Source organism: Brassica napus, chromosome A5 (assembly GCF_020379485.1).
Source record: "Brassica napus cultivar Da-Ae chromosome A5, Da-Ae, whole genome shotgun sequence".
Taxonomy (NCBI): Eukaryota; Viridiplantae; Streptophyta; class Magnoliopsida; order Brassicales; family Brassicaceae; genus Brassica; species Brassica napus.
In genome coordinates, this window is record NC_063438.1 from 29,028,678 (window position 1) to 29,039,947 (window position 11,270).

At 33.4% G+C, this 11,270-nt stretch overlaps 3 protein-coding genes across 3 annotated transcripts; 1 reads left to right on the forward strand and 2 right to left on the reverse strand.

Moving 5' to 3' along the window:
• Positions 1–256: 256 nt before the first annotated feature.
• LOC106434296 (alpha-dioxygenase 1-like) lies at positions 257–5,034 on the reverse strand. Its single transcript, XM_048780307.1, has 10 exons — positions 4,777–5,034; positions 4,246–4,509; positions 3,694–3,843; positions 2,668–2,801; positions 2,149–2,365; positions 1,890–2,035; positions 1,556–1,783; positions 1,223–1,425; positions 875–1,118; positions 257–738 (listed from the first exon to the last, which is right to left on the reverse strand). The coding sequence occupies exons 1-10, from the start codon at positions 4,882–4,884 to the stop codon at positions 510–512; spliced, it is 1,923 nt and encodes a 640-aa protein (XP_048636264.1). The 5' UTR covers positions 4,885–5,034; the 3' UTR covers positions 257–509.
• A 3,226-nt stretch (positions 5,035–8,260) lies between these two features.
• LOC106434321 (mediator of RNA polymerase II transcription subunit 11) lies at positions 8,261–9,813 on the reverse strand. The gene is made up of 3 exons (XM_013875159.3): positions 9,602–9,813; positions 9,384–9,500; positions 8,261–8,670 (listed from the first exon to the last, which is right to left on the reverse strand). The coding sequence occupies exons 1-3, from the start codon at positions 9,653–9,655 to the stop codon at positions 8,494–8,496; spliced, it is 348 nt and encodes a 115-aa protein (XP_013730613.2). The 5' UTR covers positions 9,656–9,813; the 3' UTR covers positions 8,261–8,493.
• Positions 9,814–9,842: 29 nt separating this feature from the next.
• On the forward strand, positions 9,843–10,890 carry LOC106434320 (photosynthetic NDH subunit of lumenal location 3, chloroplastic). Its single transcript, XM_013875158.3, has 3 exons — positions 9,843–10,184; positions 10,270–10,556; positions 10,652–10,890. Exons 1-3 carry the CDS (start codon positions 9,899–9,901, stop codon positions 10,748–10,750), a joined length of 672 nt encoding a protein of 223 aa, XP_013730612.1. The 5' UTR covers positions 9,843–9,898; the 3' UTR covers positions 10,751–10,890.
• Positions 10,891–11,270: the final 380 nt, after the last annotated feature.

Sequence of the window (11,270 nt, forward strand, 5' to 3'; positions counted from 1 at the left end):
TAAAAATAAATAAGGAACAAAAAATGTTTTTGAACGTATATATCTATTGTGTGTCAAAGAAGAATGTAATCAAATTACAACGTGACAACATTCTCAACGTGATCAGCGGAATAGTAATCCACATAACCATAGTTGTTTGAGGTCATCTCGATTTCAACTTTTCTTCTCTAAGTTAAAGTGGCAAGAAAATAAGCTTGGATACACTCGCTATGGTACAAAATCAATCTCTCCCTCGCTTATTCCCGCCACCGAGAGATGATCAAACTCCTCAATAATCATTTATGTGATGACAAAACAAGATTGATTACAAACGACTTTGTTGAACGAACAAACAAATGATACATGTATATATATCATGCATTATTTCAAATATTACACATAATTGTAGTAGATGAATAATGCTGAGAGCTCCCAGCAACACACATTCGCAGCTCCCAGTAACCAACAATACCAATAAAATAAAATTCAAATCATTCAAAGTGCGTCACATCTGACATAATCGATCTGATTTAAGATGGTGGTACTCGGAGATACAGAGGGATTGGGTTTTTGGCAACCGGTGGTGAATCCCATACTGAAAATGCACTTTCAGAGTTCATCCATCTCTCGGTCATTTCAGGATAATGGCGATCGAAAACCTCTTTGAGATTCTCTGTAGTATTCACCCATTCAAGTCCTTTCTTTGTATAAGTCATTTCGTTGAAATCACTCGTGAAGAATCTATCCGCTTCTAATCTCCTGAAAATATATTTAATTTGATATATAACATATTATTATTGTCCATCCATGAAATTTAAATTCAGCTGTCCATTTTTTTATCCTGAGAAATTTAAATAAAATTATACAAACAAAATGCTAAAGTAAATATACATACCTTGTAGCCATGAGGACGAAAATGTTAAAGGCAGTCTCGCTAATAGCGAATCCTTTGATTTTCTTCTCGGCCATAAGTCCCACCAGAAGATCGAGCTCGTCCACATTACCACCGTACACGTCTTCTAGTGCTTCAATTGCTTCCTTATCGTCCGTTAGATCTTCCCACTTCTTTATCGGAATCATAAACATAGATCTCCTAAATTCATTGTACCGTGCAACATTCCTCTCCCTGTCCCTATAGACTATATCAAATGACGAAGAACACATCACTCATCAAGTCAAACCACAATACTGTACATATATAAATACAAACACAAAACGAACGGCTTGGATCGGATTGACTTACTTTCTAAAGCAGCCAAGTCGATGTGGTCCGGACGATCGTAGCCATTGGGGTCGTGGGGAACAAGATCCCTAAGCCACAATGGATAATTCATCAGTTCAAGAGCCCCACTTGCTTGATGACCCATTGAGACCATTAGCTTAGTGAATCCAATATGAGACATGGTTTGTTCTCCCTTAGGACCAAGCAATTTTCCGAAAGAAACCCTAAAATCCATATAATCAAGTTATATAAAAAAAAAAAAAACAAGAGAGAAATTAAAAGAAAAACCTTAGCTTCCAAAAAAATTTGATTTGGAAGTTTCAAAAATAGAGAGCTCTAAAGTAAGTTATATACTCTTCAATCAATGGTAGTGATTTATTAGTTCCTGGTACAACGTCGATGTCACGTAGTTCGAGCTGATCAGGTAAGAGCGAGTGCATTCGATAGACGCTGGTGAAATCTTCGGTTATAGAATATGGGACTCCATGATTTTGAGGTTTCTTCATACCCACGAGACCTCCCAAGATGGAACTCCCTACATGTCCGAACGAATCTTTAAACTTCTTTCCTAAAATTCCGTACCTAAAAACACACACCATTTATAACCATACACATATGTTAAACGTGTATTAATAAAAAAAATTGTGTGACGTGATTACAGATCGTCAAAAAATGTACAATTACTCACCAATTTGTTCGCATCCCGGCAAGTAAAGTGTCGGTTTTAAGAAGCTCAACGGTCCAATCTATGGTGTGAATCTTGGCAATCACTGCTGACGTCACTAGCCTAGCATGGCGGTACAAATCCTCGTCTTCCAAATCATCGTACTCCTTCTATATGATGCATAAAAATATAATACTGAACTAGTTTATATACAATCATTCACTCTATTTGCGTATGAAAAAAGGTCCGAATTTACACACAAAAAATGAAAACATATATTTACCTTGAGGGCGTCGCATACGGCGTTGTGCTCTTTGATGAAGAGAGCTTGCAAGGCGGAGACACCGACCCAACTGTTACGTACGTCGCCAGAAATGGCTAAACCGTCTTGGTCTTGGAGTAAGAGACCCGTCTCCTCCGATAACTTTAGTTTCCCGTCTTTGTAAGTTCTCACTCTGTCCATTGCTTTTGAGTTGCTTCCATAGATGGCGCTCGAATCCCTAATTTCATAATACCCACACGTATTCATGTTTATTCTGACATTTGATTCTTTGGTGGCTTAGTGTAGACCCAATAATTCACTTGTGATCTATGTACATGTTAGACTTACTTAACTAGCACTAAGGTGTACTTAATTGGGAATAGAATATAGGTAATGTAATGTATATGTTAGATTGAGAATCAATTACTTGACACTAAGGTGCTAGTATGTACGATCTCAATACAAGCTAGGCTAAGAATTAACTACCAGTACTAATAAGGGTGTTTTACTTTACAAGTTATAGAATATAGCATAACTTACCACCAGGGTGTACGGGAATTAAGCGAACCGGTCTTGATCTCGAAGAAACCAGTAGGAACTTCCTTTGTCTTGAAGAATCTGAAGGAGCTTAAGGGACACTCGTTCGCTACTTCTTTTGGAGCCACGAGCTCAATCTAAGTTTACCCATTAATAACAAGATTAAGAGGATGATTGCTTTCATATTTTGCAGTGGTTTTTAGTTTTTGTTTTCAAAAAACCACTTTTTAATCAATCAAGTTTTTGGACAAATAAATTCCTTATAATCTAGGAAAACTGTTTTTTTTTTTAAATAAACGGCAACTTTCTAAAAAAAGCCAACCACCACTTTACTTTGGTCAAGCAGCTTCTTCACAAACATCACGTTAATTTTTCAATATTTTTTTATTCTTTGTTAAGTAGATATTGTTACTCCCTTAATCAGCATTTAACAAAATGAAAATTTATATATAAGAACAAAGTTCTTGTGCTTGTAAACTAAAAGAAGTTCAAAAAATATTTCAAAAAGAAATTTTATTTAAAAGTTACTATTTTAATTCATTGTTATAGAAATTATCTATACAGAAAAGAAATAAGCATAGAATAAATTTGTAAAAATTATCTTGGCAATATTTTTCATAAAATGTATGATATTAATTTTTTATTTTGTATTTACGGTTTTTGTTTAAAAATAATTTTATTAAATAAATTTATGTGTGTTTTGATGACAATATATATATTTTTTAATTTTCAGATAAACATTTTACCATTAAAAATAATTTTCATTTTATTAATTTTAAAAGCAAAAAACGAAAACTAAAAACCAAAATCTAAAACAAACCATTTATGTTGTTCAAAAACAAAAATCTGCTGAAAAATTAAAAACAAAAAATCAAACACTAAAATCCAAAATCAAATACTGAGAAATTAAAAACCAAAAATCAAACACTAAAATCCAAAATCAAAAACTAAAAATTAGGAAAACAATCATCACCTAAACCATGACTGATCATCGTATAAATGTGGGATATGGAAGATTAATTAACGAACCTGATTAGTTTCTTCAAGATGATCAACCCAGTCATGAATCATGAATTGTATCCAAGAAGCTGCAATCATATTAAACTGTTTTCCCGTGTCGATCAACTTTCTTCTTGCTAATAGTTTTGTCGCCACTACCATGGGGTCTGGCTTCAGCAACTTGAAAAAAAAAACACATCGCTTTATATTTTTCAAGTAATATTCTAAATTAAAAAAAAAAGAAGACGTAATATTCAAGACTTGGAAAACTGGAAAACATACTACAATATAGAAAATTCTCAAGAAGATGTCACTTTTATAATAACGTTTCAGATCAGTAATATTAGCAAGTCATTCCTTATTCGGAAGTTCGATATTCAACTGAAGAAAAAAGCGAAATTATTTGTATCCTCAATCGATCTCCATATAAAAAAGTCGGGCAAAAGTTATTCAAATTAGTCTATTATATACGTTTACAAACTGACAAATAAATCTTCATACCCAAAATTCGAACCAAGATCAAATCTGAAGCCGTGTTAAAGACTTTTTTATACTTACAAATATGCATGTAGGCAATCTTACCTTGGTCTTCTGATCAACAGGAGGACAATTTCTTCCGATGAAGCTATATTGGCTGCCGACGCCTTCGTTGAACGGATCATTAAATTTTCCGTCAGCAGTCCGGTACGGATAGTCAGCAGGATTAAACCGGGTCCCAACCGGAGTTTGACCAACATTGATGAGATTGTATTCTTGGTGAAGATGTCTGCGCAACCCTAGGTAGGCCATACCCAAGAACACCGGAAGCTTGTGCCACGGAACCATCTTATCCACTGCATGCACGATCTGCATGACCATGTAATATCCAATCATCATAACTATTTTTCGAATGAATGAATGTGTATATAAGAAACATTATAGACCATCCAAGCTTAATGGTGAAAATATGGTACATAAAACCTCCGGAAAGAGAATATTATTTATTACAAAGAATTTTGCATAGAGTTTTCTGACACTTAGTTAATGGTAACATAATCGGTTTATGAAAGAAATACTTTCCTTTGTGAAATAATTTTTGATTTTAGTTTACAAAAAGAAAAATTAATTACTCACGAGAAGTATGATACGATCCAAGACGGGCATTCTTGAGTAAACCTCGTGGAAGTCTTTGTGGATGAATTTGAGAAAAACAGAAGAGATTAAAGAACTTATTACTTTCATCTTCTTAAGTTTCTGAGGTTAATATATATCTATATCAAACGGTTGTGGGAAAATCAAATGTAACACGAGAATCGTTGTTCTTAAGCAGCAAGGAAACAGACAGAAATTTGCTTGAGAATATATAATTGTGAATGGTGTAAGAAATCCTCGGTGTGCTGCCTATTTATATAAGGCAAAACCATGAGAAAAAAGAGAATACTGTTCAAATTTCAGAGAGATACGTACACTACCTTTTCTTTAACAACTTACGTACACTACCCATATTTTATAAATAGTAGTTTTTCAAAATAGTATTATTTGTCCATCTAATCGTATTATATTGAAACTTAATTTTGCAGCATTATATGGTTTAGAGCCGCCTCTATATGTCAGTATATCACCCATCTAATCTAGAGCCGCCTCTATATGTCAGTATGTGACTCGTTTTGTCTCATTATGATTTATATTTGTCCCTGCATATTTTTAGAATGACCTCAAAAAGAAGCTGATTGTACAATTTTTATATTAATTTATTTTATAGCTTTTAAATATACGAGTTGAAAGAAAACGTTACAAGAATTATCACATGCTAAATTAATTTAAATTTTTGATAAAAATGTTTACTTTTGTTTAAATTTTGAAACAGCAAAGATAAAGTTCTATCATTGCATTTAACTTTTGTAGTATCATGAAAAAAATGTCCAGGTTGCTTGTAGATTTTAGATTATAGGTTTTTTTTCTTTTAATTTTCAGTTTATGGAATGTACGATGCAAATTATTTTAAAAAATTTATGATCAAAATTTCCGGAATCCTTCACAAATTAAAGTACTTTCTTTCCATTAAGAACTAGATTTGAATCTGTATGTACATGCGGATATATGTTTATTTTAAAAAAATATTTAAACAATAAAATATTGATATATATTTAATATCAATTTTAAGTATTTAATATTATATTATAAAAATATTATTTTATTTAATATATTATATTTCAGTTTGATGTTTTTATTTTTACTACAAAAATCAAACATAAAATGTTACAAGTTACAACAAATAAATTATTATTTATTTTTTTTTATTAAAAAAAGTTAATACGATAATTTCAAAAAGAATTAGGATATACTATTTAATTTTACAATTAATTACTGAAATATATATAAAATTTAATCTAGATTAAGTATGATAAAAAATAAAAAATAATTGCATAATGGAAATATATGTGGTTTTTTTGAAACGTTATTGTTTAGATGTATATTGTTTATTTGTTTCTATTAGAAAAATATCATATATAAATTTTTTTACGGTATTTAGTTAAGTTTCTAGTTAATGATAGATAAAAAATAAGATCTGATTAGATTAATAACAAAAAATAAAAAAATTGTTCCATATATATTAGTCCTCCGCATTAACAATTTGGGGCACGTTGCCACGTTCATCATCAGATATCCTACCAGTATGTCATCAGATATATCCCTTAGGGCATTTCCAATTCAAACTTACTTTTTCCTTTATAATTCCCACAAAAATAAAGTAACTCTATTTTTATGGAAATTATAGAGAAAAAAAATAGGTTTGAGTTATATTTGCTCTATGATGAAACATGGACTAATAAATGCGTTGAATCCTTCGGCCAAAAAAAAATGCGTTGAATCCAGTTAAATGTTTAAATAAATTTGTCAATAGCGTTCACATATTTGTTTCCTTTGCTCAACTTATCCAACTAATCCTGTTCAGAATCATAAATCTATAATGCTTACTATTTCCATGATGACAATAGTAACGTGTACACAGTTTCTTCAAATAGGTTTTTCCTCTCTTGCTTTTCAAAATAGGTGTATAGTTGATTTTCGATCAGAAAAAGAAAACCAACTTGTGTTGTCAAATAATAAAACAATCTTCAAGCACCACACGTATATACGCCAGGCTTTTCAAGAACGAAATAAAATCAATCTTTATGTACACAAGGCGAACATTTGTAAAGTTTGCTCTAGATATTTGGCGAATAATTATTATAGAATTATGGACTGGAGAATCGTTATAATTATTATATTAAATTATTGAGTAATTTTCATCGTCACCTTCTTCATTCTTCTTTTTAAGAAGGATCGTGGCAGATCGTAACCCTCAGGATAGTTGCTTGAACAAACCAGTGTAGTATTTTTCTTGTGGTTATTAAATTCAATAAATAATATTTTTTTAAATTCATATATCATTTTCAACTTGATCTCGGTCTGTTCACGGGGAGATTTTCTACACAAAAGACCTGGATTTTTTAGTTCAAGAAAAAAGACATGAGGTTTCGTATTAGAATTTTACTACTAGATAATCCAGCAGTAGTCCACGTACTAGATGAAACTTGTGTCGTTTTTTAAGCGAAAAAAGGATAGTTGTCCTTTCTTTATTGAGGAAACTTCAGCTGGCCGGGTTCATATATTTTAATCAATTTGGTCGATGGGGCACTTGATCCTTTCTACAATCGAACTGTAAATACATGGCGCACATTATAACTAAAAATAGAAACAGTTGATAAAAAAAAACTAAAAATAGATACATGTACGTACGTTTGTATACGAGTGGTGTGAGCTTTAATTTTCCTAAGGAAATCTTAGCTAGGGCTGGCGAGAACATGAATTATCTTTCTTTGAATGATCTGATACATTTTCTCTGTTTCGTCTAATTTTCTGGCGTACATAAAGCTTCTCTAAAGTTTCATGTCCTTTTTTCCTGGCGAAAATGTTCCGATATATATATTATATATATATATATTTTGAACAAACTATACTTTCATTAGAGCTTAAACAGAGTTCATGAGTGCATACAATGCTGATTTCACTATTATATATATGATTACGAATGGCAAGGCGCAAAGAATCTGTATGTATATATATGTTACAATATTCTTAGGTCTAAGTTGCATACTGTATATTCTAGCCGTCGGCAAGTTTTAGGGAAGGAACTCAAACGACGCAAGTTTCATCACGTACGTGGAGTACTGCTGCATTATCTTAGCTAGTAGTAAAATTCTAATACGAAAATTCAGGCCTTTTGTGTAGAAAATCTTCCCCGTAAATGGACCGAGATCAAGTTGAAAGTGATATATCAATTTTTTAAAATATTAATGTTTTTTTAATCACAAGAAAAAGATTAAACTGCTTTTCGATAGTTTGTAAGTTGAGGATTGTCAAACATTTGGGTAAAGGAATTTAAGTCATATATATTATATACCAAGTGTGATTTGTTTAAATTTAATGGAAGCTACAAAATCATGCGCCTGTTTATGGTCAAAATAAGTGGTTTGGAACAAGTCATCTAGAACCAAAAATGAAAATATTCTTCTTTGTATATTCATTTCTAGACATGGCAACTATTCTACTAAAAACGTGTGTGGCTTTGAAAGACCAACAAGTCAGGCTCTCTCTCTTTGCCCATGAAACTCATACGAAGAAAGAAAAGTTTCACTTTTGATTACAAGTCAACCCCGCCTGCAATCAGAAAGAAAGAAAATTCCACTTACGATAAGTAGAAGGGTAGAAACTACACCGTAATGGTTTTGCATAGCCTTTTAATATCAATACAACCAACATAGAGGATATTTAGTTAAAACCTCTACAAACTACTTTCATAAGAGATCAATCCGAAGAAGGATAGCGGTCAACAGTTATTTTAAGATGATCAAGCTGAGAGAGAACGTATTGAAGCTTCTGGAAGCAGATCTCATTAGCTATCCTTGAATTGTAGTCGCATTTCTCAAAGGGACGGTACTCGCAGGCGCTTTTGATCTCTTCCCTTAGTGTCACTTGTATATCCTGCGATACATGTAAAAGCATATATGTACAGATTCTTCAAAGATGACCGAGTTCACGAATGAGACAAAGTTATAACGTTAGCTGAAATCTTTAAACTTTGTGATCAACTAGAAACCAAACCAGGAATAAAAACTCAAAAGAAAAGTCATTTTTTTACTTGTTCATGATCCCCTAAGACCATCTCCAACCCACCTCTATTTTTATCTCTATATTTTCCTCTAAAATAGAGAAACTTTATTATAGAGGTGGATTTGCTCTAATGTATGCCTCTATAATAGAGTTCCTCTATTTATAGGGGAAAATATAGAGATTTGCTATTTTCATCTCTAAATATAGAGGTAAAAAGTAGGATTCCTCTATATTTTCCTCTAAAATAGAGGAACTCTATTATAGAGGCATACATTGGAGCAAATCCATCTCTATAATAGAGATCTCTATTTTAGAGAAAAATATAGAGACATACATTGGAGATGCTCTAAGATAAACTAGTGTCAAATAAGAACCCCAACCAAATGTTAGTTGATCAATGAGGTTCTTAAAATAGTATGCATTAAAGGGAGAGAGAGTGTGAGACATGAAACCACACAATCAAAGATGAAACATTGCATTGAGATCATTAACCTTGCTCTAAAATAAAGCCCTTCACTTTAATCTACAGAGTATGTAAACGACCCCTAATCTCAAATCCAATCATACACACACGCTAAGCTGACCTTGATGGATTGCATGAACTCTCCGCAAAGAGACTTGACCAAATCTCTCCTGGGCCCAGAAGGGTTCGTCAGTTCTTCCATTACTCCTCCCGCTATATCCAACACCCTTACCACTCTCTTCCCCCACCAAAAACAGAAGAGAAGATTCACATCAAATTATCCCCGAGATTTAAATCTTATATTATAAGTAGAGAGATTGTTGTTCCGTGAAATCTCACCCTCTCCACGTTCTGGAGTCGCTGCAACGATGTGTTCTGCGTCTGCGGATCCATTAGACGGCGGGTTGAAGATCAGATCAGCTAATCGAGAGAGACTCAACGCAATGAAGGTTTAATTGTTTTGCCATAAAACACGGCGCGTATTTTGCTTCACTAATCGTAGAACAGCGCGTAGTTAAAATGTTAGAATTACGAAACAGCCCCCTTGTTTTAGATAAAATCTTTGTGATGGCCGTTTTTCTCTCTTAATACAAAAAGAAAGAAGAGATACTGAGACTTCTTTCTCTGTTAGCTACAATGGCTCACTTCCTTGACCTTAACACTCTCACCACCAGCTCCACTCTACCGTCGATCCCTAAACTACCCGAGAGGAGTAAAACCGGAAAATTCAGCGTGTTTGTTTGCAGGAAAGCCGACAAAGTTCAGGAACAGGGTTCAGTACAGGAGCTCACAAGACGGATGTCACTGGGATTTGCTGTCTCCATAGCTCTAACTGGAGCTTTCGGCGAAAGCAATGTTTCCTTGGCAAAAGACAATGGCTTTTGGATCGATGGTCCTCTTCCAACTCCTCCTATTTACAACAGTAAGCACTCTTCTTCTATATATCAAACTTACTCGGTTTAGTTAGCTCAGTTTACATCATTTCGGTTTTGTTTTATTCCTCTCAGACATCGTGAACGAGCAGACAGGAACGAGATCGTTCTTGAAGAAAGGAGTGTATGTAGCTGACATCGGGACCAAAGGAAGAACGTATAGAGTTAAAAAGTATGCTTTCGATCTCTTAGCTATGGAGGATTTGATCGGACCAGACACTTTAAACTATGTTAAAAAGTACTTGAGGCTTAAATCCACCTTCTTGTTCTACGATTTCGACAATCTCATCTCTGTTGCTGCCTCCCAAGACAAGCAGCCTCTCACTGATTTGGCCAACAGATTGTTCGACAACTTTGAAAAGGTATCTGTACTCGAACTCTCGAAGAAGGTGTCTTGTTCTGTTTGTAACAAATCCTTAGGTTCTTCCCCTTTTTTATTTTATTTTCTCTGACACAGCTTGAAGATGCAGCTAAAAGGAAGAGCTTAGCTGAGACAGAAGCGTGTTATAAAGATACAAAGTTAATTCTTCAAGAGGTTATGATCAGAATGGCTTGAAGAAGCCTAGTTCGGTTCTAAACACCGTTTTACTTGCTGCTAATGAAGAGATCATTCATGTTCATAACTCTTTAATTGGTCATAATATTTGTCTTATGTTTTGCTTGCGTTCACTAATACAAGTGCTTAAGTTGAGTAAATATATATCAAAAAGAATACAACAACAACAACTTCAAGACTGCTTTAGATTGTAGAAAAAGAAGACGATATTGTAGATAAAGTAGTAGTATCATTAACGTGTAAATTACACCTTCTTCCTTGTTTGTGATGCCAATGGTTTTTAATTCTTCAACTTCCTTCTGACAAGTCACATTTTTGACTACTCAGCTCCACTGCTTTCTACTTCTTCTTTTTTAACAACCGAGAAAAACTTCTATAAATTAGAAAACTTAGGCGAAGACTTAAAGAGAGTTCATGTTACAAAAAAAGGCCTTTGCCAAAAAGTCAGTTAGCCCATTCTGTTCCCTATGGATGAAAGAAAAACGACAGAAATTGAAACTTGCTGATAGAAATCCGATAT

What these genes read in the sequence shown, in the direction of transcription:
- LOC106434296 (XM_048780307.1), bottom strand. Translation starts at nt 4,884, where the DNA reads ATGAAAGTAATAAGTTCTTTAATCTCTTCTGTTTTTCTCAAATTCATC. An exon ending in AATTCCCGTACACCCTGGTG is followed by an intron (nt 2,366 to 2,667) that starts GTAAGTTATGCT and finishes TTATGAAATTAG; the next exon opens with GGATTCGAGCGCCATCTATG. An exon ending in CGACTTGGCTGCTTTAGAAA is followed by an intron (nt 1,119 to 1,222) that starts GTAAGTCAATCC and finishes CATTTGATATAG; the next exon opens with TCTATAGGGACAGGGAGAGG.
- LOC106434321 (XM_013875159.3), bottom strand. Translation starts at nt 9,655, where the DNA reads ATGGATCCGCAGACGCAGAACACATCGTTGCAGCGACTCCAGAACGTG. An exon ending in GACTCCAGAACGTGGAGAGG is followed by an intron (nt 9,501 to 9,601) that starts GTGAGATTTCAC and finishes TGGTGGGGGAAG; the next exon opens with AGAGTGGTAAGGGTGTTGGA. An exon ending in AGTTCATGCAATCCATCAAG is followed by an intron (nt 8,671 to 9,383) that starts GTCAGCTTAGCG and finishes CATGTATCGCAG; the next exon opens with GATATACAAGTGACACTAAG.
- LOC106434320 (XM_013875158.3), top strand. Translation starts at nt 9,899, where the DNA reads ATGGCTCACTTCCTTGACCTTAACACTCTCACCACCAGCTCCACTCTA. An exon ending in AACTCCTCCTATTTACAACA is followed by an intron (nt 10,185 to 10,269) that starts GTAAGCACTCTT and finishes TATTCCTCTCAG; the next exon opens with ACATCGTGAACGAGCAGACA. An exon ending in TGTTCGACAACTTTGAAAAG is followed by an intron (nt 10,557 to 10,651) that starts GTATCTGTACTC and finishes TCTCTGACACAG; the next exon opens with CTTGAAGATGCAGCTAAAAG.